A 27370-nucleotide genomic window follows, 5' to 3' on the forward strand; every position below is an offset into this window, starting at 1 on the left:
TAACTCTTAATACATAGTTAGTTACTTTATACCTCTTTATGTGTATTGAGGATGTGCATATCTAATTTGTATCTAGATCTTCCATAAGGTCCAGTCTGCTGGGTATGAGTTCCAAGACTTTGTTTTCCCCGTGTCCCTGCCACCACAACTATTAGTGAGAGAGGTAAGGTAATATATATATGTGTGTGTGTATGTGTGTGTGTGTGTGTGTTTGTGTGTATATATGCACTGCTCAAAAAATAAAGGGAACACTCAAGTAACACATCCTAGATCTGGATGAATGAAATATTCTCATTGAATACTTTGTTCTGTACAAAGTTGAATGTGCTGACAACAAAATCACACAAAAATCATCAATGGGAATCAAATTTATTAACCAATGGAGGCCTGGATTTGGAGTCACCCCCAAAATTAAAGTGGAAAAACACACTACAGGCTGATCCAACTTTGATGTAATGTCCTTAAAACAAGTCAAAATGAGGCTCAGTATTGTGTGTGGCCTCCACTTGCCTCTATGACCTCCCTACAGCGCCTGGGCATGCTCCTGATGAGGTTGCGGCTGGTCTCCTGTGGGATCTCCTCCCAGATCTGGACTAAAGCATCCGCCAACTCCTGGACAGTCTGTGGTGTTACGTGATGTTGGTGGATGGAGCGAGACATGATGTCCCAGATGTGCTCAACTAGATTCAGGTCTGGGGAACGGGCAGGACAGTCCATAGCTTCAATACCTTCATCTTGCAGGAACTGCTGACACACTCCAGCCACATGATTTCTGGCATTGTCCTGCATTAGGAGGAACCCAGGGCCAACCGCAGCAGCATATGGTCTCACATGGGTCTGAGGATCTCATCTCGGTACCTAATGGCAGTCAGGCTACCTCTGGCGAGCTCATGGAGGGCTGTGCGGCCCTCGAAAGAAATGCCACCCCACACCATTACTGACCCACTGCCAAACCGGTCATGCTGAAGGATGTTGCAGGCAGCAGATTGCTCTCCACGGCATCTCAAGACTGTCATTTCTGTCACATGTGCTAAGTTTGAACCTGCTTTCATCTGTGAAGAGCACAGGGCACCAGTGGCGACTTTGCCAATCCTGGTTTCTGTGGCAAATGCCAATCGTCCTGCACGGTGTTGGGCTGTGAGCACAACCCCCATCTGTGGACGTCGGGCCCTCATACCACCCTCATGGAGTCGGTTTCTAACTGTTTGTGCAGACACATGCACATTTGTGGCCTGCTGGAGGTCATTTTGCAGGGCTTTGGCAGTGCTAATCCGGTTTCTGAGCACAACCCCCATCTGTGGACGTCGGGCCCTCATACCACCCTCATGGAGTCGGTTTCTAACTGTTTGTGCAGACACATGCACATTTGTGGCCTGCTGGAGGTCATTTTGCAGGGCTTTGGCAGTGCTAATCCGGTTTCTCCTTGCACAAAGGAGGATCTAACGGTCCTGCTGCTGGGTTGTTGCCCTCCAATGGCCCCCTCCATGTCTCCTGGTATCTGCTCCATGCTCTGGACACTGTGCTGACAGACACAGCTACCCTTCTTGCCACAGCTCGCACTGATGTGCCATCCTGGATGAACTGCACTACCTGAGCAACTTCTGTGGGTTGTACTGTAGACACCGCCTCATGCTACTGTACCTCTAGGGGTGAGAGCAATGGCAAAATGAAAAAGTGACCGAAACAACAACCAAAAAGGATGAAAACAGAAATCGTCTGTGGTCACCACCTGCAGAACCACTCCTTTATAGGGGGTATCTTGCTAATTGCCTATCATTTCTACCAGTTGTCTGTTCCATTTGCACAACAGCAGGAGAAATTGATTCACAATCAGTGTTGGTTCATAACTGAACAGGTATATTGCACAGAAGTGTTATTGACTAGGAGTTACATTGTGTTATTTAAGTGTTCCCTTTATTTTTTTGAGCAGTGTATGGATATTTATTAGTGCCTTGAAAAAGTATTCATACATTGTGAGAAGAAGAATGGGCAAACATTTCAGTCTCTAGATGTGCAAAGCTGGTGGAGACAGACCCCAAAAGTCTTGCAGCAGTAATTACAGCGAAAGATGGTCCTACAAAGTATTGACTCAGGGGGACTGAATACAAATGCAAGTCACAATTTTTAGACTTATATAGAAAGCCATATATCATTTCCTTTACACTTCACAAATACTAGCTACTTTGTGTTGGTATATCACATAAAATACATTTAAGTTTGTCATAGGGTGTGAACACTTTTTCAAGGCACTGTATACAGTATATGTACTGGAAATGGCAATAAAATAGTATACTTTATTAAAACAATATAAGCAACTGCAATGATTGGCTAAATTTTTTTAACCCTTTTTTAACCAAGAGCTTTCTAATTAGGCAGGGGCTACACTACTGCTTTGATCGTGATTCAAGACACTCAACCAAAGAGCGTAACGCAAGTGATTGGGGTCACATTGCGGCCCCCAACAAGAAAGTCACAAAAAACAGCTGTTTCTGCCTTTTTATGACTTTATTTTTTTTTTCACCCCACCCCCACCCCCACCCCTTCCTTTCGTAAAACAAAAATCACCACTGTAATGTTAACAGGCATCTTCACTCAGGTCTGTGGGCACCAGATGGAGATGATTGAAAAAGAAAAAAGAAACACATATAAGGCTGAGGCCACACGGTTAAAGATCGCTGATGATGCTGTGAATGGGCAGACATTGAGACCAGCAGGGTATTGGGACAATATAGTCCTACTCTGTCTAATATTACAAAACTTACCATGTGTCAAAGTTGAACTCTTAAATATTAGACCGAGTAGGACTATCCCGAACGGGTTCACCTTTTCGTTGTGGGATAGCTTTCATATTATTTTTGATCAAAAGCTTGGTTTAAGTTGGTATACAGTTGAAACCAGAAGTTTACATACACTATATAAAGACACATATGCATGTTTTTCTCAATATCTGACATGAAATCAGAATAAACCTTTCCCGTTTTAGGTCAGTTAGGATTACCATAATTTTTAATATTTGCCAAATGCCAGAATAATGAGAGAGAGGATGTTTTAACCCCTTCACAACATGCGCCATACAAAAGTGCTCATCTGCTATGAACGCTGACCACTGGATTTCGCTCATAGCAGATCGGCTATGACAACCACAAGGGTCTCATCCAGACCCCGAGTTGTCATGCCAACCCATTGGTGACTCGCTATCACGTGACGGGGTCGCTGATGGGCGGAGCCAGCAACGCACTTCCCGGAAGTGCGAGTTAAATGCTGCTGTAAGAGTTTGACAGCGGCATTTAATTTAACTAGTTAACAGCCGCAGGTGGATTGCGATTCCACCCGCGGCTGTTGCGGGCACATGTCAGCTGTAAGAATTAGCAGACATGTGGTCGGAAAAGTGCTGGCTCAGCACCGGAAGCTCAAATTTTGTGTTTTTTCATTTGCCTACAAAGCCGCATCAAAACATCAATTCTGCTAGGTACACTTGCACACAGTTTTTTTAACAACCTCAAATATGAGTTTAGGGAGGTTGTTCTAAACATCTTGGAGAACTAACCACAGATCTTCTGTGGATGGAGGCTTGCACAGTCTGTTCGCCAAAGGGCTGGATAGCAGTACAATTGAGTGTCTGCAAGCTAAAGTGAAGCATGGTGGAGGTTCCTTTATAAGTTTGGAACTGTATTTCAGTTAATGGAGTTAGATATTGGTATTTGGTCAACATTAATGGTCTGCTCAGTACTGATAAATACAGGCAGATACTTATCCATCATTTAATACAATCATTGAGGCGTCTGATTGGCTCCAAATTTATTCTGCATCTGGACGTTGATCCCAAACAATGCCAATGTCATTATGAGCTATCTTCATTGTAAATAAGAATAAGGAGTCCTGGAAGTGATGATATGGCCCCACATAGCCCTGATGTTAACATCATTGAGTCTGTTTGGGATTACACAAAGAGACAGAAGGATTTGCACAAGACAACATCCACAGAAGATCTGTGGTTACTTCTCCAAGTTGTTTGGAAGGACCTCGCTGTTGAGTTTCTTCAAATACTACATGACAGTTACCTGGAAAAATTGATGACATTTTGGAGACTAAACGTGGTCACACCAATTATTGATGTGATTTAGATTTCTCTTTTGTTCATTCACTTTGCATTTTGTCAATTGATAAAAGTAAATTATTAACACTTGTATTTTTGAAAGCATTCTTACCGTGCAGTGTTTTTTTCCACAACTGCCTAAATCTTTCACACAGTACCACTGTATGTATATGTAATTTTTTTTTCCACTTCTGTTTTCTGTTTTAACCAGTTCACCATTAGAGGGCATGCTTACACAAGTAAAAGAGTTTTAGAAACTTGTAATGGAACGTACATCTTTTTCAGGGGGTTTCCTACCTCCGTAAGTTATGCCAAAACCTGCTGATTAGTGTAGATCCAATGGGACATCTGGGAATCCGAGAACAAAGTTCTTGGGCACAGTTAAAACACCTGTACGATGCTAGGTCAGGAATGGCAGTGTGGAGAAGAGAAAAAATCATGTGATCATGGCGCCTGACTATGGACTCCCCCAGATCAAAGTGACTTAGTTACTTGAGTCCCATCATGGTTGAAAAAGCCTCTTAAAGGGGTTCTCCACTACTCAGACAACCCTTTCTCAATCACTGTGTTTACCTCAAGCAAAATGGCAACAGCAGTATACTCCCTTCTGGTACCAGCACCATTTAATCGGTGTCGGCACTGGCTCACCTGGGGCTTGCGTGACATTATGTCATATGATCTGTGTAGCCAGTCAGTAGCCGCTGCAGGGATCGTGTGACATAATAATGTCCCATGAGCCATGGGAGAGCCAATGCTGACACAACTGGAATTGTACCGGCACAGGAGGCGAGTATTTGTCACTGGTGTGTCAGGGTTGACAGACAGTCATACGGTGTCCGGATGTAGAAGGTCGCTGCATTTGGCCTTACAAACATCTCCCTGATCCTTTTATGATTCCTCTCTCTTTAGGACCCAGCAGTGATTTTCACCTTGCTTGGGAATTATGCCTTTCCCTATAGGACCCTGAGGTATCCTCACCTTTCTGCTGTTAATCTGCACTTCCTTTCTGTGTCCTAAAATACACTCAGTTCCTCAGAGAGTTGCTGGTGATAGCGTGTTATACCTATTCAGGCCTTGGATTCTAGTAGTCGGCTAGAATTACCTTGGAGTTCCTTCGTGGATTGTTGCTGTGCTTTCTCCGGTGTTATCATGGAGCTAAGTGTATTCCCCTGATTGTTTCCCCTGTGTTTACTATAGTTTGTAGTGGGGCTGACTTAGTGCTCACCCTTCCCGCTCCCTACCTAGGGCCTAGCCTTAGGGTCGGTCAGCTAGGGCCAGGTTTCCTGCTCGGTGATAGGTGCAGAACCTATTTAGAGTCTATAGGGGAGTCAGGGTTTGTCGTTTGATCTGTTTAGGGGTCTCCACTCTCCCTTTCCCTAGTTGTAGGACTCCCTCCCCTTTTGCCGTTGTTATACGCTGGGTTCTCCCCATACCTAGCGTGACACTATTATTTTCCTTGGGGAAAACGGGCATTGAGATGGGGTTGTCCGAGTAGTGGACAACCTCTTTAATATATAGTATCATCTTCCAGTATATTATCGAGTGGCATTGCAGCAAGTGATCTGATAATAGTGGGAGACTAGAGCACCCTTTTTGTCGTGAAAGCCCATTAGCAGAACATACCTCGCTACTGGCCGGAGCACAGCAGAGCCCATGTGCAAAATGTGCCTCCTAATGGCTGCAGAAAACCCTTTTTCCCCGTTCTGATTTCAGATCACTTCTGCTTTGATATGTAGTTGTAGACAGAGATTGGATTACTGATGTAGATCACTTATCTGTAGAAAGATGAACCTACTGTATAATCAGACCTGTGAGAAATCCCATTATTATCTGTGCGCTTTGTACTCGGCTGCGCAGGGTTATGAAATAATAGAGGGGTTTTCCCAACCACCCGGCCAGAGGCTGTTCAGAGATCTGCAACTAAGACCTGCTCAGGTGTACGGGCCTGTGCTGTAATGTCACACACCGATCACTAGGGGGAGAGTGATAAAGGGGTTTCCTGTACTTTAAGATTCAAGTACTGTACTTTAGGTTCTGTTTGCTGCATTCCCTTTCATCAGCTAATTTGTGGGGATGCCTGGAGTTTACCCCACGATGATTTGATATTGATGACTTATCCTGTTAATGTAGCATAGCAGAAATAGAGTTGGTTCCCCTTAAATGGGTTGTCCAGTAAAACATAAGCTATCATCTTATGATGAGAGATAACTTGCCGACCTCTGGGAAATCCTTGATCAGCAGGAAGAGGAGTTTTTATTACTGACGAGGCACTTTTATCCCCTTTACAAAACGGGACAGCAGGTTGGATGCTTGACCGCTGCTTCATTCATTCCCTATGTGGCTACTAGAAAAAGCTAAGTGCAGTGCTCCCCAGTTGTATAAGGAATAAATGGAGCCATGGTCGAGTGTCCGACCCGCTGCTCTATTTTGTAACGGAGATACACATGCCCCATCGGGAATAACAATCCGTCTTTCTGCTGATCAGTACGGGGCCCAGCGGTTGAACATGCACGCTGTCTCTCCATTGTGACTAGGATACAAGTGCCCCGTTCTGCCGGTCGGTGCAGTTCCCAGAGGTTGGACCCCCACCAATCAACAATTTATAATTTATTCTGCAGATAGGAGAAAAATGTCAGAAAAGAACAGGTCCATCCACTTATAATAATCCAAATTTTTTTTTGATATTCATTAAAACGATTTTTGTCGATTCAAACAGAAATCGTTTTAATGAATATCAAATAACTAATTTGTTACTACTCTTTTCCTACAGAGAGCAAGCCAGCAGATGAAACAGGTCCCACATATTCTGCAAAGTCCTAAATATTCAACGCGGTGAGCTCAAATACTTCATATATTCTGCAGACAGGCGATAACTTCTTTTCACGGCAGAACCCCTGTAAGTGTTCTACAGTTACTTCCAAGTTTTATCTAGAAGTGTCACTTATAGTGTCACTTGAAATATACAGAATTTTGAAACCGTGGACTTATAAGTATAGCATTCAGCAAACCTGGCGGCACGGGAGAATAAATTTAAATGGCTTTTCCCCTCTTCGTACGGACATCAGTACTGCAGTCATGCAGATCAAAAAGGGTTAAGTGGTACATATTACGCCAAAGTCCAGTATAGATATGTAAAGGTTCCTATAAAGCGTAATGAGAGAATCACAGCTCTCACCCATTTCTCACTTCAAAAGACTTCTGTAATCATTAAAAAAATGACTCCATACATCCATAAGGTCGGAGCGGTTCCAGTCCATAACTGCTTTGTTTCACATTCATCCTGATATTGCGAAATGGCCATCATGGCATATACATTGGAGGGAGCCCGCTCTAGCCACAGTTAGAAAATATTTTTGACAGTGTTTTAATCTCTCAGCTAGTAAGAGATATCAGACGGTGCGATTCCACCTGTTCTGGATCACTTTCATGCTTCACTATAAGACTCCCCCATACTCATAAATGTTCGTTTTGGCAGAGCACTCGTGTTTTCAGCTGGAAGAGAGAAAGCCACAAGACACCTCTGGCAGCTGCTTATTTTTCCTGGAAACAAAAAGGATGGAGGTTCTAGCTGTCTGATCTGTCATGCAAATATCAGGAGGCCTAGACTGTAGAGAGACTATGTAAGCCAGGACAAAAGTAGACTGTGTCCATTCGTAACAGGTTGAATAGTTGTATCTCTATCTATTGATGGCAGAATAAATTTCACTGTTTGATTGAACACCCCGAATTGGACACCGATTGCATTTATCCTGGCTGATGTTTTCCAAGTGGGTTCCTTGAAGTATTTGAATGTGCGTCCTGTTATTGAGTGCTGTCAGCCTTCTTTTACTAGAAAATGACCATATACATTGACATATAAAAGTTTGGGCACCTCTGGTTAAAATTACTGTTATTGTGAACAGTTAAGTAAGTTGAAGATGAAATGATCTCTAAAAGGCCTAAAGTTAAAGATGATACATTTCCTTTGTATTTTAGGCAAAAAAAAAATTATATATATATATTGTCATTTTTTACATTTTATAAGTTACAAAAAGGAAAATGGGCCAATGCAAAAGTTTGGACACTCTTGCAGATTTGTGTGCTCAGATAACTTTAACCAAGGTTTCAGACCTTAATTAGCCTGTTAGCGTTATGGCTTGTCCACTGTCATTGTTAGGAAAGGCCAGGTGATGCAAATTTCCCAGCTTGATACAAAGCCAGCCTCCTCTAACCTTGTGCCAAAAAACAGCAGCCATGGGTCCTTCTAAGCAGCTGCCTAGCACTCTGAAAATGAAAATGTGCAGGAGAAGGCTATAAAAAGATAGCAAAGCGTTTTCAAGTTGCTCTTTCGTCAGTTCTAAATGTAATTAAGAAATGGCAGTTACCAAAAACAGTGGAGGTCAAGATAAGGTCTGGAAGACCAAGCAAAATTTCAGTGAGAGCTGTTTGTAGGATTGCTAGAGAGGCAAATCAGAACCCCCGTTTGACTGCAAAAGACCTTCAGAAAGATTTGTCAGACTCTGGAGTTGTGGTACATTGTTCTACTGTTCAGAGACACCTGCACAAATATGAAGCCTATCGAGTCCAAAAAAGAGATATGGGATCCAAATATATAAAAACAGTATCAAAATTTATTAACAGATAATTACTGCTACAAACAATTGTTTACCTCACTAGGCAACCACATGTAGTATACAAATATTGATGGACAAAAAACAGAAGCAAGAAAAAACTATATACCCTGGTATTATATTGGCATACGTTCACATGGCATATAAGTAGTCAAATTAAGTATATATGCATAACATACACTCATTATTCAACAGCTAACACAGGTAAGTATTACAATATTAAGTAGTATGTATATTGTACACATGTGAACATGTTAACCATGCTATGCTAATAATAAGCTATATGGATGTAGGGATAGGACATAATATAACTGCAATAGTTTGTGCAACCTATGCCCGCATGTCATGCACCCATGATTGATATACAATATAACCATCTTAATGCATTATATCTATAAATTAAGATGTTTATTACCTGTATTCATGGTGCATAGACTGAGGAGGGTACAGAATGGCCTCGACGCGCGTTTCACCGCTTAAAATGCGGCTTCTCCTCCTGACCTCCTGACAAAGCCACTTTAGCTGCTATGATGTATGACATACACTGTACACACAGTGAGTGACTCCTGCTCTCTTTTGTCTATGTAGCACATGTTTAGATGCAGCCCCATGGAGGACATTATACAACAGTACTGAGCAGTGTAGCTGTAAATCCTGCTCTAGGTTGAGATAAAGTACTAGTAAATGGCAGTACAAGTCTGTGTGTGAGTCTTTGCCTATCTCTTTCACTCTGCTTCTTCTCAGTCAGCTAACAGTCAGTCTTTCTTTGAACACAGAGAAAGCATATTTCTCTAATGTAAGATATATTACAGTCTCTTTATATTTGCTTTTATTATAGATTTGTGCAACGTTGAAATAATCAGAACTTTGTTGGAATAACCGGGACTTTTTAATTTAGAAAGAGATTTATCACAGGAGTGTGGCTGACCCTCACATCACAGGAGTGTCGCTGACCCTCATAGCATATATATATGTGATACGCAAAACCTAAGTTAAGTGCAGAGAGTGTTTCCGTCTAGTACCAGAAGGAGCGCTGACAAAGTCATAGCGATAGTGTGCATTATTGGTGCAGTAATCTTTGCATTTATTACTGGAAAAGAAAGAGGAACCCTGACCGAGAGCAGAAGTGGAGAGGAAGTAGAAGTAGAAAACGACAGAATGGGTCATTCTTTGGAGTGGGAGAACATGGAAACCATGTCCTTTAAGCAAAAGAGATCTAAAATGTATAACGTCAGCAGTGATAACAGCCCACATAGGCTGCTCTTTACCAAAAGCAAAGCAACTGTGCGTCCATTTCGTGACCCAGTCAGAAGATTTCTATGAAAGATAGCAAGAAAAGATCTGGAATACAATGTAGACTTAAAATTGTATTATTTTTCATGAATAGACTTAGTTTTAGCAAAAATAATTATATATTTTCAGCAATATGTACTACATGCAAGCTAATAAGTTAATGTGTAAAAGTTTGACTTCACACATGACAGCTAGCTGATAGTTACTCATGTTCGTTGCCGATCCTTATCTTCTTCTGCTTTTTCTGTATGACCTGTCTGGTTTTAGACTTGCATGAGACTTATGCTTGGTGCTCGGTGACTCACACACTGTGTCAGACAACTTCTTAGGGATTCCCCTTACGAGTCCCTAAAGTGTACTCCCTCCTACTATGTATTAGAGCAGACAAAAGTCATGAGAGCACGCATGTTACATGCAGTACGTCATTCTTCATGCTGTGTGAAGAACTTATTTGGGACTGTACACACAGGGGGAAAAATCCCCTTCTCTTCTTATCTTTTGTCACTGCTTAAACAATAAAACTGAGCTATGCAGAGTACGCTTTACTATCCAACTCCATTTTACAATCACCCTAGAGCATACATGCCAAACTCTGGCCCACAAAGTAGTTTTATTTGGCCCCCGACACCAGAACCACCACACCTATGTGGGGCCCATTATTCTGTATGGAGCACTATGTGGGGCCCATTATACTGTATGAAGGACTATGTGGGGCTCATTATTCTGTATGGAGGACTATGCGGGGCCTATTATTCTATATGGAGGACTATGCGGGGCCCATTATTCTGTATGGAGGACTATGCGGGGCCCATTATTCTGTATGGAGCACTATGTGGGGCCCATTATACTTTATGTAGGACTATGTGGGACCCATTATACTGTATGAAGGACTATGTGGGGCTCATTATTCTGTATGGAGGACTATGCGGGGCCTATTATTCTATATGGAGGACTATGCGGGGCCCATTATTCTGTATGGAGCACTATGTGGGGCCCATTTTTCTGTATGGAGGACTATGTGGGGCCCATTATTCTGTATGGAGGACTATGCGGGGCCCATTATTCTGTATGGAAGACTATGCGGGGCCCATTATTCTGTATGGAGGACTATGCGGGGCCCATTATTCTGTATGGAGGACTATGCGGGGCCCATTATTCTGTATGGAGGACTATGCGGGGCCCATTATTCTGTATGGAGGACTATGCGGGGCCCATTATTCTGTATGGAGGACTATGCGGGGCCCATTATTCTGTATGGAGGACTATGCGGGGCCCATTATTCTGTATGGAGGACTATGCGGGGCCCATTATTCTGTATGGAGGACTATGCGGGGCCCATTATTCTGTATGGAGGACTATGCGGGGCCCATTATTCTGTATGGAGGACTATGCGGGGCCCATTATTCTGTATGGAGGACTATGCGGGGCCCATTATTCTGTATGGAGGACTATGCGGGGCCCATTATTCTGTATGGAGGACTATGCGGGGCCCATTATTCTGTATGGAGGACTATGCGGGGCCCATTATTCTGTATGGAGGACTATGCGGGGCCCATTATTCTGTATGGAGGACTATGCGGGGCCCATTATTCTGTATGGAGGACTATGCGGGGCCCATTATTCTGTATGGAGGACTATGCGGGGCCCATTATTCTGTATGGAGGACTATGCGGGGCCCATTATTCTGTATGGAGGACTATGCGGGGCCCATTATTCTGTATGGAGGACTATGCGGGGCCCATTATTCTGTATGGAGGACTATGCGGGGCCCATTATTCTGTATGGAGGACTATGCGGGGCCCATTATTCTGTATGGAGGACTATGCGGGGCCCATTATTCTGTATGGAGGACTATGCGGGGCCCATTATTCTGTATACTGGTCTGCGACTTTGTCCAAGTTTTTCATTTTGGCCTTCTGTGTGTTTCAGTTTGACATCCCTGCCCTAGAGCAACATAGTGGACATATTTATTTGTGCTTTTTTTCCTCTGTTCAGGTCCTTGACATACGATTATCAGCTGTGGGAAGAATATTGGTCCACACTAATTATTACTGGCACATTGTGCACAAGTACAATCGGAAAGAGTGTACATGTCTTATAAGTTTGCTGCATTGAGAATTATATGACTGTTTGAATTTCCTTTTATTCCTGGTATGAGCAGCCATGTATTTGCCCCACTAATTTGCACTTATTATTCTGTACTTTTGATCAGTCATATTCATCAGTTCCAGGGGTGTAACTAGAAAAAGTTTAGATAGTAATAGTGTTCCTTCTGTGTCCCCACATACTTACATACTGCCCTCTCATTGTGTCCCACACAGTAGTGGTACCTACACACCCAGTATAATGGCCATTTAGTTTCCCACACAGAATATGATGACCGTTTAATACCTTCACACAGTACGATGCCCTGGGGCCCCTCATTAGTCCCACACAATATGATGCTGTCAGTGCCCCAAACAGTATAATACTTCCACACAATAGGATATTCCATCAGTGCCCCCCCCCCCCACACACAGTAGGATACCTCCTCAATACACAGTATGATGCCCTCTCAGTACCCCCACACAGTACAGTGCCCCCTCAACACCACCACACACTGATGCCCCCTCAGTACCACACACAGTACAGTGTCCCTTCAATACCACCACACACTACGATGCCCCCACACAGTACAATACTCCCCCAGCTCACCCCACACAGCATGATGCCTTATTAGTGCACCCACACAGCATGATGCCATCTTTGTGCACAAACACACTGAAAAATGCTCCCTTAGCGCTCCACACACAGGGTCATGCACTATTGGTACTCCCACACAGTATGATGCCAACTTTGTGACACCCAGGTTGTATATTGCCCCCTCTGTGCCTCTTTCACGGTTTAATGCCCCCATTAGTTTCCATCAAACAGTATGATGGCTTCTCAGTGCCCTAAGACAGCAAAAAGTCCCTCTTTGTGTTCGTGCACAGTTTGATGACCCCATTCCCTATACAGAAATAGATAATGCAGCTTAAAATAATACCGTACTCACCTAGGCCCATTCCCTTGATGAATTGAGGATTTTGCAGATGGATTCTTCTGGCCTGGACTGCAGACAGTTCAGCACAAGCAGGAACAATTATATCATTGCATCTCACTGGCCGACACTGACAATGTCCCACACGAATGGTGGAGCAGAGATTTAATGGCTACCTGCTCCTCCATTGTTTTCAATGGTATTTGCTTACTGATGATGTAGAAACAGTTAAAAGGGGTATTAGACGGCCTTGGCCTCATTGCAGATAGTATGACTGCCTCCATTTGAGTTACGCCTTTGATAAGTGCTATCCATACGTTTTTGGTTTTACAAGATCCATCCTAATCTGTTTCTTTTATTAGTTTAATGGGAGATTGAAGGGATAGACATCGATTTCCATCAGTTTATCAGCCTGTTTTACTAGAAAACTGTGTGAGCAATGAAGCTCAATTCCATCCTCTCACCCCATCTAGGGAAAGTGCTTTTGGTTACCCTCCCGGAGCTCTCCCCTTATTTGGACAGAACACTGATGAAGTTCTCTACTTGATCAGAGGTAGAACTGTGAGAGCATGAAGGAAACCTGTCAGTAGATTCACTCTGACCGAACCACAGGCAGCACTAATTGGAGCCTGACAGTGCGTTTTAAACAGGTATGTTTTACTCTGCTGCGTTTTGAAAAGCCGGCTGGGGACTATAGGGAGAGACCTGACTAGTCCACTTCGTCAGCCGGCCGGCTTCTCCCTGCACCACTTCAGTTGATTGACAGGTCTGTCCATACCTGCAATCTCGTAGTCAGACTCTGAGTCACACTGTCCATGGTTTGGGCAGAATGAGTCTAGTAACAGGTTTCCTTTCAGGAGCAATCTGTTTTGGGGGACATGGGATGCTTGTCTGTGTGAAAAAGTTGGAGGGCCACTAGAGCAGCTATTAAGAGATTCAGGCACCTGAAGTGGTCTGAAATAGTGATACATAGAAAGCAGTCTCTGAATGGTTTGTGGGGGAGAGTCTGAGGGAGGGAGAACCACGAGGAGCAGTCTACGTGACAAAGATAAGGGTACCATGGGAACAGTCTGTAGGAAACGAGAGCCATGGGGAGCAGTCTGTGTGAGATGAGGAACCATTGGAACAGTCTGTAGGAAACGAGAGCCATGGGAGCAGTCTGTGTGAGATGAGGAACCATGGGAACAGTTTGTAGGAAATGAGAGCCATGGGGAGCAGTCTGTGTGAGATGAGGAACCATGGGAACAGTTTGTAGGAAACGAGAGCCATGAGGAACAGCAGGGCTGTGGAGTCAGTCGGAGGTTTGGCTTACCGACTCCACAACCCTGGGGAGCAGTCGGTGTGGATGAGGAACCATTGGAACAGTCTGTGGGAAACGAGAGCCATGGGGAGCAGTCTGTGTGAGATGAGGAACCATGGGAACAGTCTGTAGGAAACGAGAGCCATGAGGAACAGCAGGGCTGTGGAGTCAGTCGGAGGTTTGGCTTACCGACTCCACAACCCTGGGGAGCAGTCGGTGTGGATGAGGAACCATTGGAACAGTCTGTGGGAAACGAGAGCCATGAGGAGCAGTCTGTGTCAGGTGAGGTACTATGGGAACAGTCTGTAGGAAACGAGAGCCATGAGGAACAGCAGGGCTGTGGAGTCAGTCGGAGGTTTGGCTTACCGACTCCACAACCCTGGGGAGCAGTCGGTGTGGATGAGGAACCATTGGAACAGTCTGTGGGAAACGAGAGCCATGGGGAGCAGTCTGTGTCAGGTGAGGTACCATGGGAACAGTCTGTAGGAAACGAGAGCCATGAGGAACAGCAGGGCTGTGGAGTCAGTCGGAGGTTTGGCTTACCGGCTCCACAACCCTGGGGAGCAGTCGGTGTGGATGAGGAACCATTGGAACAGTCTGTGGGAAACGAGAGCCATGGGGAGCAGTCTGTGTGAGATGAAGAACCATGGGAAGCAATCTGTATAACAGAGGGTGGCATGAGGAGCAGTGTGGGACCAGAGAACCTTGTGGAGCATTCTGAGAAACAGTTGGGGACATCAAGAAGCTTATCCAGCGCCACTGACTTCTGCATCGGGAAGTGAGCGACACTGGTAACTTGGCTTTGCACAGGCCTGCCGATCTAGCAGGTGGTTATCGTGCACCTGTCCTATTCTGTGTAATGTATATATCTCTTAGCTGTGAGAAGTATTTGGTCTGTAAATATTGCTCCCAACCGCTGGTGGAAAATTTGTCTTGAGGATGATAGGAAGTTACATAACTCTTCATTACTTCATTTACTTGCATAAAAATGGAAAATCCATTTAAACTAATCTGCTTTGATCACCAATCATCTGCTATGAAGTATGAAAGTTATATAATATGTTTCTCAATGTTGTGCATATATTATTTTTATTTTCTCTCTACATTTCCTGTTTTAGTTGCCTGGATCATGCTGCCATGTTTATTTTCTCCCTTTGATGCTCTTTCTCTCTTATTTAAAGTGGATCCAGATTTCACAGCATAAGCTTCATACATTAGGACATATGTCTCCTAGACCCTTCAGACTGATGTACTTTTACAATCCATGTCACAATGACTGTATAATCCTTTGTGAAAGTGTAAACTCAGTCCCCTACTTAGCCTGATTTGACTGCTCCTCAGTGTCCCTCCTCCCTGCTGCTGCTGAGATCTCACTCTGCTCAGTACAAGCTGCAGCAGTCAGGCTGGGAGGGCGAAGACTGAATACATTGGGCTCACAACATCTCTGACCCTTTGGCTGGATTCATAAAATGCTTATTTTTATATCAGGATTACCCAGCCGTTCTGACATGGACTTAAAGGGGTGGTCCGAAGGCAAAATCATTTCCCCCCCAACCCCCTATCTATTTGATACCACAATCTAAGCTATTTTCTAATATACTTGCTTTAAAAATTCCCTACCGTTCCCAAACTACACTCTCTAACTGCTATTGTATTTTATTCCCTACTTCCTGTCCGATGACGCTTCGTTTGAGAATCCCAGAGCATTCTGGAATACTCAAGCAAAGAGACATCGGGGGGCAGAGGCTGCGGTCTCTGCTGCTGCCTCTGCCCCCTCCCCTCCAATGTCTCAGGGGCGCTGTCTCCTCTGCACGGTGCCCTGTGCACAGTGTGCACCCTGTTGTTGGCTTAGATGAATAGTAATAAGCTGGCAGCAGCAGAGAGGTGTCAGAATACCCGGCAGAGACCAGGGACGTTACCTGCGGGGGCGGCGCTAGTCTCCTGCATGGCTGGGTATAGTGACACTGCTCTGCTGCCAGCTTATTACTATTCATCTAAGCCGACAACAGAGTGGACACTGTGCACAGGGCACCGTGCAGAGGAGACAGGGGACAGCGCACAGTAGACCGCACAGGAGCCAGCCCCTGAAACGAGCGTCACTGATGACCCTACATTTCAAGGAGGGGGCAATGGCTGGAGCAGTCACTGCCCCCTGATGACGCTTTGTTTGAGTATCCCAGCATGCATTGGGTTTCTCAAACGAAGTGTCATTAGACAAGAAGTAGGGAAAAAATACAATAGCAAGTGGACAGTGTAAATAGGGAACGGTAGGGAATTTTTAAAGCAAGTATATTAGAAAATAGCTTAGATTATGGCACTAAATAGATAGGGATTTAGGAGCAAAATGACTTTGCCTTCTGACCACCCCTTTAAGTACACCAGCCTCATCAAGTCTGAGAGATCTGTTTAATAAAGTGCAGTGTGAAATCTAGTGACAGGTCTGCTTGAATTGGTAGACAGTTCTATTATTGTGTAATAGGGTAAGTAGACTGAAGTTAGGGAACAGGTCGGATATAAAGCATGCCATGGGGTGGCCAAGCATTGAGCTGCTGGTTTACCCGTGGAGACCACTAGGGATGCTTGTTACATACAGGAGCTCTGTAAATCCGTGTACAGAGAGCTCCCTCTAGTGATGACTCCAGTTACTCAGAATTTCATCTTTTGATTCTTTTCATCTTTTGACAAAAAAGGGTCTCTGATCCAGTATAATGATGTTTCCCCACTTTAGGATGTGCTGGTTGGTTTCTGGTACATCCCTGCAGTCAGTTTCGAAGCAGTTTCTTATGACTAAATCATGTGGCAGAATGAGATGACTGTGGTGCCATGTAACTGTGAAAGAGGGGGTAGGAATATAAGTCAAAATATGAACACTCCTGATTAGATAAATATTTCTGTAAAATGGGAAAATAATTGGCTGTTATATTTTGTTAGTTTTGAAAAAGCTTAAAGGGGTCGTCCACCTTTAGGACATTTTTTTTTGCACTTTTAGCTAAAAATCTTTTTTTGTAATTGGGTTTCATTAAAAATGTTGCACATTTTGCCTTCTATAGCCGCTGAGTTGCACTGTCTGTTGCTGACTGCAGAATGAGTTAACTGAGAGTCCATCAATGAGCTCCTTCTGATGGTTATATGGCAACCTTTCGTTCTCTCACTTGCTCTCAGATGATTTATGACCACAGACCTCATTAATGTTGAATGTGGCTGGAAACATAGAGCCTGTAAAAGCAGGATAGTGGAACATTTTTAATATAACCGAATTGTAAAAATGATTTTTTTTTATCCACAAATGCATTTAAGTGAAAAAACAAAAGCTGTCCCCAGAGGTAGACAACCCCATCACAGTTCCCTCCACTGAGTCATGGTCTTGTGAGCCAGGACTGTAATGTTTCCCAGAATATGCAATTGACATGCATCAAATGAGCAATCCTTACCAATCATTTCTGTTGTTAATCTACTTTGCTGTTTATATGAGATGTTTTTCGAGCATTTTTCTGCTGAAGAGGTTTTGAAAAAATGCTGCCGACTGATTGGCAGCTTCCTGTGTACACAGTATATTGTTATCAAGCTGCTAATCAGTGGTGGGGGCGGGGTTACACAGATTAGCCTGACCGGTTTACACGCGACAACTAGTCTTGCAATGATAATCTCCTGCTGATAAAAGTATGATTGTACTGAAACCACAGCAAACTGCAGAGCAAGTGACACATGTGACGCTGAGTCATTTTTCATGGACAAGCCATGAGACAGAGGAGTCAAGGAGTCCATGGTCAAATACCAAGAGAACACGACAAAGGCAAAAGGGTGAGGCAAAAGAATGGTCAAAAGGCAAAAGTTCGAGGTCAAGCAGCAAAGGTCAGAGTATGTCAAATGCAAAGGGGCAATACAAATGAGTAGTCAAAAGGCAAAGTCAGAGGTCAGGCACCAAAGATCTGAATCACTGAACACAAAGCGCACACACCACCAAGCAAAGCTACAACTGGCAATGGTCTGACCAGTGTGAGCCAGCTAAATAGCCAGATAATCACCCAAAACGGGAGACACCTGATGGAAACTCAGCAAGCCCGGCCAGATTGGGCAGCTGGGCTGTCACTAACCAAACTGACAAGCCAGCACGCCCTGCCTCAGATTAAGCAGCTGAGCTGTCACTCACCGTACTGACAGCCTCGCACTCCCCCGCTTCTATAGAGCGGCTGAGCTGTCACTCACTGTACTGACAGCCCCTCACACCCCTGCTTCTATAGGGCACTGAGCTGTCATTCAGTGTCCCTAAGACACCGTGAGTGGTGGAATCATGACAACACATGCCTGGAATCAGGCTCTCTGCCCCTACATTATGCTGCTCTCAGATTAAATAGCAAAAACCTGCTCACAGATTCCCTTTAAAAATACCTGTGTGACTATAGCATAACGGGAGATTAACACAGTTATTTTATGTGGACTTTGATGTGGATCTGGGTGCTGTCTGATCTTGCAGTCTGCTAATTCCATCTGAACCCTTCTTCTTACTAACACATCTTGTATTGTTTGCTATTATTGCAAATATCATTTATATTTTTCTAAAGGGGAATATGAAAGACATGAAAATAGTTGTAGCAATTCTGTAAGTTGACACCAATTTACAGACAAAGATGTCACTGTCACTAGCGTAAAGGGAACCTGTCAAGCTGTACATGCAGTCCGGTCTGTGGACAGCACGGTATAGAGATTTATTGTGACTGAGGGTTCCTAGGAATTCTCATTTCACGATAATCTTGCAGTCTAAACAGGCTGCCAGTCACCCGATGAACTAGTGAAATGACTTGTTCGTCGGGCGAAACTACTTTTTGTGATGCTTAAAAAATCATCATTCTCGGCAGCACATTGTACTGATTAAACAGGAGTTGCGGTGCCCAGAACAATGGCAGACAATGCGCACTGAATCATCCATTAGGGTAGGGTCACACGACAGTATTCTCCACTGCTGAGAAAAACTGTCCGTTTATTCGGATCAGAGTTTTTCAGAGAGGAAAAAAAAAGGTTCTCCATTCAGTCAGTCTGGGAAAATTGGACCGCACCAAAATGTCATCAGATTTTTACGGACCAACAGACTTGCATTGCTGATTTTGATCCGACACTTGGATCAAAATTGGACATGTCACCGATTTTTTTTTTTTTCAGTGGACCACTCCTGTCTGAGGAAAAAAAATCAGACGTATGCACAGCCCTATTGAATATCATAGGTACGAGTGCTATTCGCGAAAACAATGGCTAGCACTTGTATGAGAAAATCGATTGTGTGCACGCGCTCTTACAGATCGTTCAGTGCGCATCTGATGAGCAATCCGCCAGTGTAAACAGATTATAAGGCTATGTTCACACATTACGTTTTTGATGCTGGTTTTTTTTTTGCAAATTTTCAGCTGCGATTTACAGTACCAGCAAAGTCTATGGGATTCCACAAATCTCATGCACACGCCTTGGTTTTTATTTGATCAGTATTTTGTGCTTTGCATGTTTTTTTGCAGAATAGAGCAGGTCATTTCTTTCAGCGGTTTTTCACGCAGTGTAAGTAATGGGTGGTGAAAAAAACACAAAAAATGCAGGTGTCAGGTTTTTCAGCATTTTTTGTGCCAAAACCAGAATGAGATTTTTTTTTTTTCACTGAACTTTATGTACATGCATTTAAGAGATAAAAGGACAGTGGAAAAAAACTCAGCTAAAACACACCAAAAAAACAAGAAAAACCCTAGACAAATCTCCAGGCAAGAGATCAGGGTTTGCTGCAGAAAAATAACACCGAAAAACGCAATGTGTGAATACAGCCTTACACAACCGCCGATAGTCTGTTATTTAGCGTATCATTGGGGACTTTGTTGAGTCTCTGATGCCCTCCTTGCCTGGTCTGTGAGTTTTCATGGCCGACCTTCCCTTGTCAGGTTTGCAGTTGTCCTATATTCTTTGCATTGTTTGAGATATTTTATTAAATTCCCATCTATACTTCTGCACTTTGCTTCTGAAATGTCTGGGGGGCTCATTGGTCTCCGTGTTACTTGTAAAGTGCACACTTGTGGAGCTGCTCCATCTACTTGTAGTGGCCGCTGCGGGGTACTGCACATCCGATAGCAGCTGATCGGTAGAGATGCCGGATGTCGGAATCGGGCCGATCAGACATTGATGCCCTATCAGTCTAAAAGTAGTGGACAAATTCTTTAAGTTTTGTGACTTATCGAAAAGTCTCAAAATTTCTCGCGAATGTATTCTTATTCCCTTCACTGCCGCAGAGTGATTATGGTGATATTTTGGTGTATTATTTATAGCCATTTTGCAGAACGTGCCTCTTTTTGTGCTAAAAAGTCACAAAAAAAACATTAAAGACGAAATAAAGACTGAGTTTTCGCTTTGTGTAAAAATGATGCACTGCGTGTACCATTTTGAACAATTTAGAGCAGATCTGTGTTTCATACTGTCAAACAAAGAAACACCTAAAACAAAACTTACATTTTTAATCGATATCTTTAACATGACCATGCTGTCCTATGGATTAAAAATGTAAGTTTTGTTTTAGGTGTTTCTTTGTTTGACAGGCAAATGGTTAACAGCAAAACGAAAAGGCGTAAAACCAAGCACGCTTAGATGCTCACCTTGTAAATGACAAACCATGTTATCAAAGAAATGATGATAGTAATCAAGTTTTGTTTTTTTTCTATTTTTTTGGGTGTGCCTATGCCTGACTGTAGCATTCTGCATGGCTGCAAACACAACAGGAAATGAGGTGAGTAATAGTCCCTGGGCTCATCTGCTATTTATTTATGCACCTAAAATGAAACTTAAAAAAAAAAAAAAACAACCAGACACATTTTAAAGAATTTACTTTTCCTCTTTTATCTTTCCAAAATGCTACATCTTAAAGACTCCCTCCCATGAAGATTTATTTTTTAATTAATCTGTGTATTTGTGCGTGTACTGTAGTGTGTATGTGTTTATATACTCACCTACCGCCAGCTCCCCCATGATCCAGCGCCGTTCTGCTCCTCTTCTCAGTGACGTCTTCACTCCTCAGACTCTCCAGATCACTCTATGCATGAGCCGGAAGTCTCTTCTACAATGTAAGTCTATGAATCCTCGTGCTGACGCTCCATAGACTTATATTGTAAAAGCCACTTCAGGGTCACTCAGAGCGCAGTGTGACGAGTATGAAGGGTGGTGACATCACAGAGAAGAGGAGCAGAACGGCTCTGGACACCAGAGAAGGTGGCGGTGGGTGAGTATATAAACACATACACACTACATTGCATTGCTTTATTAAATACAAATCTTCTTAGGAGTGCTTCTTTAAAGGGAAAGTCCACTTTTTTACATTTTATGGTATCTTAACTAGACCCTGTGATTAGTCCAACAATGAACTAACAATGAATTAACCCCTCTTTGCAAAGCCTATTTCAGCCGAAGCCACCCACCAATCCAATCTTTCTCCCTTATAGAAAACACATGCTTGACCGACTGTGCATACAAAAATAGCTGTAAATCACTAAGTAGCACCACCCACAAGACTCCTAAACATAGAAAGATCAGGGATTTAATTGAATCTTTGCTCCCAAATCTATACTTTAAATCGTTTCAGGTTCCCTTTAATATGCAAACAAAAGAATACAGCAGCACTCTGTAAGCGCTAAGATGTATGCAAACAAAGAATGTATGAAATTTGAACTTCATTTCTGCTTTATGGAATATACTTAGAAAAATGAATGCAAATTTGTAAATTGGCAAATTCATTAGAGCCCATCAGCCATGACAAGGCGACCTTTCTTTTATGGGACCCTAAACCTAATATTTATCAAACATGCCTCTCCTGGGCTAAAAGCCTACAAATTTAAAGTGCATGTAGGATTCCACATTAATTAAAAACAGCCTTAAGCTGAGGGAATGAGGAGCACTAAGTCAAAAAAGGAGGCCGTCAAAACCTCCAATAGAATACTACAAAAAAGCAACATTTATTTTCTGACTTAGCACTCCTCCTCCCATTAGCCTTGAGCTATTTTTAATCAATCCTACCTGCCCTTTAAGTTTTTAGGCTTTTAGCCCAGGAGAGCCATGTTTGATGAATATTAGGTTTAGGGTTCCATCAAAGAAAAGTTGTGGCTGATGGGCTCTCATGAATTGTCCAATTTGTTTTCTAAGTACCTTCATTTTATATAGCAGTAATGCAGTTCAAATTTCATATGTTCAATGTTTGCATACATCCTAGTGCTTACATAGTGCTGCTGTATTCTTTTGTTTGTGTATTATGCAGTCATAGCAGCTTGCACTTGTTCACACGTGCTTTATTCTGTTCGAAGGTGCTGGTTGGTGTTTTGTTTTTTGTAGGCTCCCTTTAATATCTGGATTTCATATCATCATTTGTAAATCCAATTGGATATAGTAAGAAGAGTAGTGACCTCTCTCCTAACTTTCTGTTTCAGTTCCACAAACTCATGCGCTTTGTTGGCACAGTCTGAGGGAGGTGATGTGGGCTCATCTGACTTTTTTAGAAGCAGCTAATTAGTTCCTCATTATTGTGTGAAGGAACATAACGTTCCAGAAAATAAGACTGGGCTTACCAGAAATAGGAAGACGCTGTGAGGGATTGTTAGATGGGGCTATGTGCACTTTTTTACTCTTTTAGGATCAAAGGTCATTGCTTCTTTCGGACTGATACATTTTAAAGTTCAATTTTTTTATTTCATAATTTGGCATGTTTTTGTGTTCCTTTTTGTCAGATACATTGACATCAATATAGAACGATTATCTTATATGTTTTGTTATATTTATATGGAGAAGATGGCCAAAAAGCATGGAAAGAAATGCAATTTTCTTTGCTGTCACTTTATATTGTAATATGGCTGGTATATGTAATGCGGCAGTTACTGCCCTAAACAAAGACTCAATTTAAAGGGAACCTGTCAGAAACTGTATTTACCTTCAGACATATGTATAATCTACCGATAAATGGTGTTTTAAATCCTGTGTTGCTGAGTTACTGGAAGCGCGGCTACAGGGAGGAAATTAATTTTTATTCTCCCTGCAGCCGTTTGCTTCCAGTCATAAGGGCGGTGCAGGGAGCTGTTACAGTCACCGCTCACTATACAGTGAGTCACACATGCTGCAGAGCAGGCTGTCATTCAGTGTGCCAGTCACTGTATAGCGAGCGGTGACTGTAACAGCTCCCTGCACCGCCCTTATGACTGGAAGTGAGGGGCTGCAGAGAGGATAAAACTTCATTTTCTCCCTGTAGCTGCTGCTGCTCCAGTAGCCGCTAATCAGAATTTAAAATGCCATTTAGCTGCAGATTGATCCTATGTCTGCCAGTAAATAGTATTTCTGGATGTGACAGGTTCCCTTTAAGATATTTAGCTTATTTATTGTTTAATGTTGATCTTGGGAACTTGGCACTAATTTACCTGGTTTAGTAAAAGGGTATTATTTCAGATCTTTCTCACTATAGTGAAGGATTAAATATTTAATAAGACCGATGCTTCAGGAGAGCTCACAGGCCCTCCTTAAATCCAATTGTAGTCAGGCTGCAGAGTTTGCTGTGTTGCTAATATGGCCCTGGCCTTATAATAACTATCCAAAGTCAATATCAAGTGATATACAATGAAGGTTGTTTTTACTAAAATCTCTTTTCTTTGTAACGAAACAGAAAGCAAAATCGACATTTGGAAAAAACAGATATTATCCAAGTCAAGGAAGCCTACAAATGGATAATTCACCCCATGATCTCTGAGCAATTGGGGGTACAGGCAGTGAGCAAGGTATGATTGTTCAATGTAGACTTCCAAAAGACAAACAATAAAATGTCTGTGACTCTTCATGAGACACTTCTCGTCTGATGTGACACCATCCACAACTGAACTTTGGTTTCCCTATGAAACCCTCCGCTTAAGTTTTCTGCAGTGGCTTAAAGAGTTTTGTCAAGTTCTTAGATAGTTAAAATTGCAAAATGCTTGTAAAGAAAGACAACTTTACAATGTTACCGCTCCACATTCTTGAGAATGTTCTCCATTCTCAAGAATGAGGAGATTTTTAATTCTATAGTTTCCAGCTCATTGTCTAGGTTACCGGCCACCCTGCTTTCTCTTAAAGGGAATCTGTCAGCAAGTTTTTACTATGTAATCTGAAGACCGCATGCTGTAGGGGCTAAACCACAGATTTCAGGGATGCCACTCTTTTCAAGCTCTGAAGTTTTGTTTGCTTACAATGATTGCTTTAACACTAGGAGCTTGTCATTGGTGTGACTAGTGAGCCTTGGTCCAAGGCGCCCCCTCCTGTAATAGGCAGCTCACTGTCTATGGACATTGTATATAAAGACCCTGGTGTGGGCGGGGTTAGCTGTGGTGTGGGTGGGGTTAGTTTTCTCAGCTCTGCTTCATTGCTAAATCTAAAAAAGAGTGGCCGGTTAATTAGGCAAGGGACACGCTCCATTTGCTGGCTCTATGGTTTAAAGTCTGCAAGTGCTGCTCTGCAGATGGCTGTATCTGATCATTTTCAGTTCTGCGGTTCTCTGATGCGCCGCAGGCAATGCTGCCTTTGCTAGCAACATGGGGGAACGCTGAGAGCAGGCCAGCGGCGCAGACTTGCTGCTCGTCCCAACGATCAACCTAATCTTCTTCGCTCAGGGGCGATGCACTCCTTGGTTTCAGAGTTTTTAACCCCTTTGCAACCCATGCCGTATTAGTATTCACATTTGGCATCCCCTGGTTCAGTGAGGGCTGCTGCACTGAACTGAGCACATGTCAGCTGATTCTTACAGCTGACATGTGCCCGCAACAGCCCCGGGCTGTTACCATGTTAAATGCCGCTGTCAATCTCCGACAGCGGCATTTAACGCTCGCTTCCGGGTAGCGCGTCATAAGCCCCGCCTATCGGCGACCCCGTCACGTGATCGTGGGTCACCGATGGGTGGGCATGACAACCCAGGGTCTGCAGCAGACGCCTGTGGTTGTCATGATCTGGTCGCTATGAGCGCCACCTAGTGGTCGGCGCTCATAGCACAGGACCATTTCTGCTGCATGCAGGGGATCTGCTCGTCCCCTGTATGTAGCAGAGCCGATCAAACAAGTGCTGCTTCTAGTCTCCTATGGAGACTATTGAAGCAAGCAAAAAGTGAAAAAAAAAAGTTTTTAAAAATATAAAAAAAATTAAAAATATATAAAAGTTTAAATCACCCCCCTTTTGCCCCATTCAAAATAAAATATAAAAAAAAAAAACATACATAGACATATTTGGTATCGCCGCGTTCAGAATCGCCCGATCTATCAATATAAAAAAATAATTAATCCGATCGGTAAACGGCGTAACGAGAAAAAAATTCTAAACGCCAGAATTACGTTTTTTTGGTCGCCGCAAAATTGCAATAAAATGCAATAATGGGCGATCAAAACATCATATCTACCCCAAAATGTTAGCAATAACACGCAAAAGCGCGCAAAAAATAAGCCCTCACCGAGCCCCAGATCACGAAAAATGGAGACGCTACAGGTCTCGGAAAATGGCGCTATTTTTTTTTTTTTTTAGCCAAATTTTTAAAAAAAATTTCACCACTTAAATATAAAAGAACCTATACATGTTTGGTGTCTATGAACTCGTAATGACCTGTAGAATAAGAATGGCAGGTCAGTTTTAGCATTCAGTGAACGTGGTAAAAAAATAAAAAAAATAAAAAAAACAACTGTGGTATTGCACTTTTTTTGCAATTTTACCGCACTTGGAATTTTTTTCCCGTACACGATATGGTAAAACTAGTGATGGCGTTGAAAAGTACAACTCGTCCCGCAAAAAATAAGCCCTCACTTGGCCATATTGACCAAAAAAATAAAAACGCTATGGCTCTGGGAACAAGGGGAGCAAAAAACGAAAAAGCAAAAACGGAAAAAGCTCTGGTTCTTAAGGGGTTAAGGATGAAGGTAGATTTTAGTCTGTTGACCTTAACCTATACTCTTTGTTAAACAAGCAACAGCAGCTTTTTCTCACATAAAGAATCAGTTGTGATCCTGTGCTGTCCTGTCTGTATACGCTTTTGCTTCCTCCCCAGGAGCTGTGGTACGATCAGACACAGTCATTACACAGTACACAGCAGGGGCACATTTATAAGATTATCTCAGCACAGGAACATTTTATTTAAACACATCCAATTGTGAAACTTATTATTATTCCAAGATCTATTGATTACTTTGTCTGTGGGAAAACCCCTTTAACTTACTAAGTAATGATTCTAGTTGTTTTGTTATGTTTATTAATGTCAAAATGTTCTTAGTAACTATATGCCTTTCGCCATGTCCATAAAGGACGCTTTTATTTGTTATCTATAGTATGTGAGGCAAGTATTCATTCTATCAGTACCATATGTACAAAGGCATGTTAAGGGGACTGTATAAGATTAGAGTAAAAAAGTCTTCTTCATAAGAAATTTGTCCTCCATGGTTCTTGTCCAAAATTGCTGCTCAGTCCTATTCATACAAACAGGGCTGAGTTGCAGTACTGCTAACAATCCATATAGTAATAAGTGATGCTGTTTTTAGCTAAAGTACAACAAACAACTAGCAAGCAAAAAAGCACACACTTTATCCACTTCTGATACAAAAACATCGAGTATCAGGGGTCTTCTTCTGGACCCTTTGGATATGGTAATAATGAAGTATGGTTTTATTGTAATAATAAAATGATTTTATGGTAATAATTAAATATGATTGTAAAGGGGTATTTCCACCTCAGTGATGAGATAATGCTAGAATGTGACATAATTTAAATAGGATAGGTCAATACTTCCAGATTGTTTCGGGTCCGGTACTGAACTGCAGAACGGGAAACTTTTATCTCCATTAGAATAAAGTTGCATTGCACACGCCCGACCTCCGCTCCATTAATTCCCTATGGGGCTGCTGTAAAAAGGAGAGCGCCACACTCAGCAGCCCCAAAGGGAATTAATGGAGCAGCGGCCATACACACTAACACTCCATTCTAAATTGTTCCCTTCCTGACAATAAGTTGGGTCCCAGTGGTCGGACCCCCACTGATCAACATGTTAACACTTATTC

General features: G+C 42.8%; 1 protein-coding gene across 4 annotated transcripts in view; it reads left to right on the forward strand.

Moving 5' to 3' along the window:
- The window catches only part of PUS10 (pseudouridine synthase 10), a 94883-nt gene that overhangs the window by 12369 nt on the left and 55144 nt on the right, over window positions 1-27370 (forward strand). For 3 of the 4 annotated variants that reach the window (XM_073672378.1, XM_073672379.1, XM_073672380.1), the window contains exons 4-6: window positions 77-163; window positions 21035-21069; window positions 23977-24088. In XM_073672378.1, coding sequence (XP_073528479.1) covers window positions 77-163; window positions 21035-21069; window positions 23977-24088 — 234 coding nt within the window. The remainder of the gene's footprint in view (window positions 1-76; window positions 164-21034; window positions 21070-23976; window positions 24089-27370) is intronic. The other variant, XM_073672382.1, reaches the window with a different exon arrangement.

The sequence above is a fragment of the Phyllobates terribilis genome, unplaced genomic scaffold, assembly GCF_046119375.1.
Source record: "Phyllobates terribilis strain yellow unplaced genomic scaffold, ASM4611937v1 Scaffold_3__8_contigs__length_932513732, whole genome shotgun sequence".
Taxonomy (NCBI): domain Eukaryota; kingdom Metazoa; phylum Chordata; class Amphibia; order Anura; family Dendrobatidae; genus Phyllobates; species Phyllobates terribilis.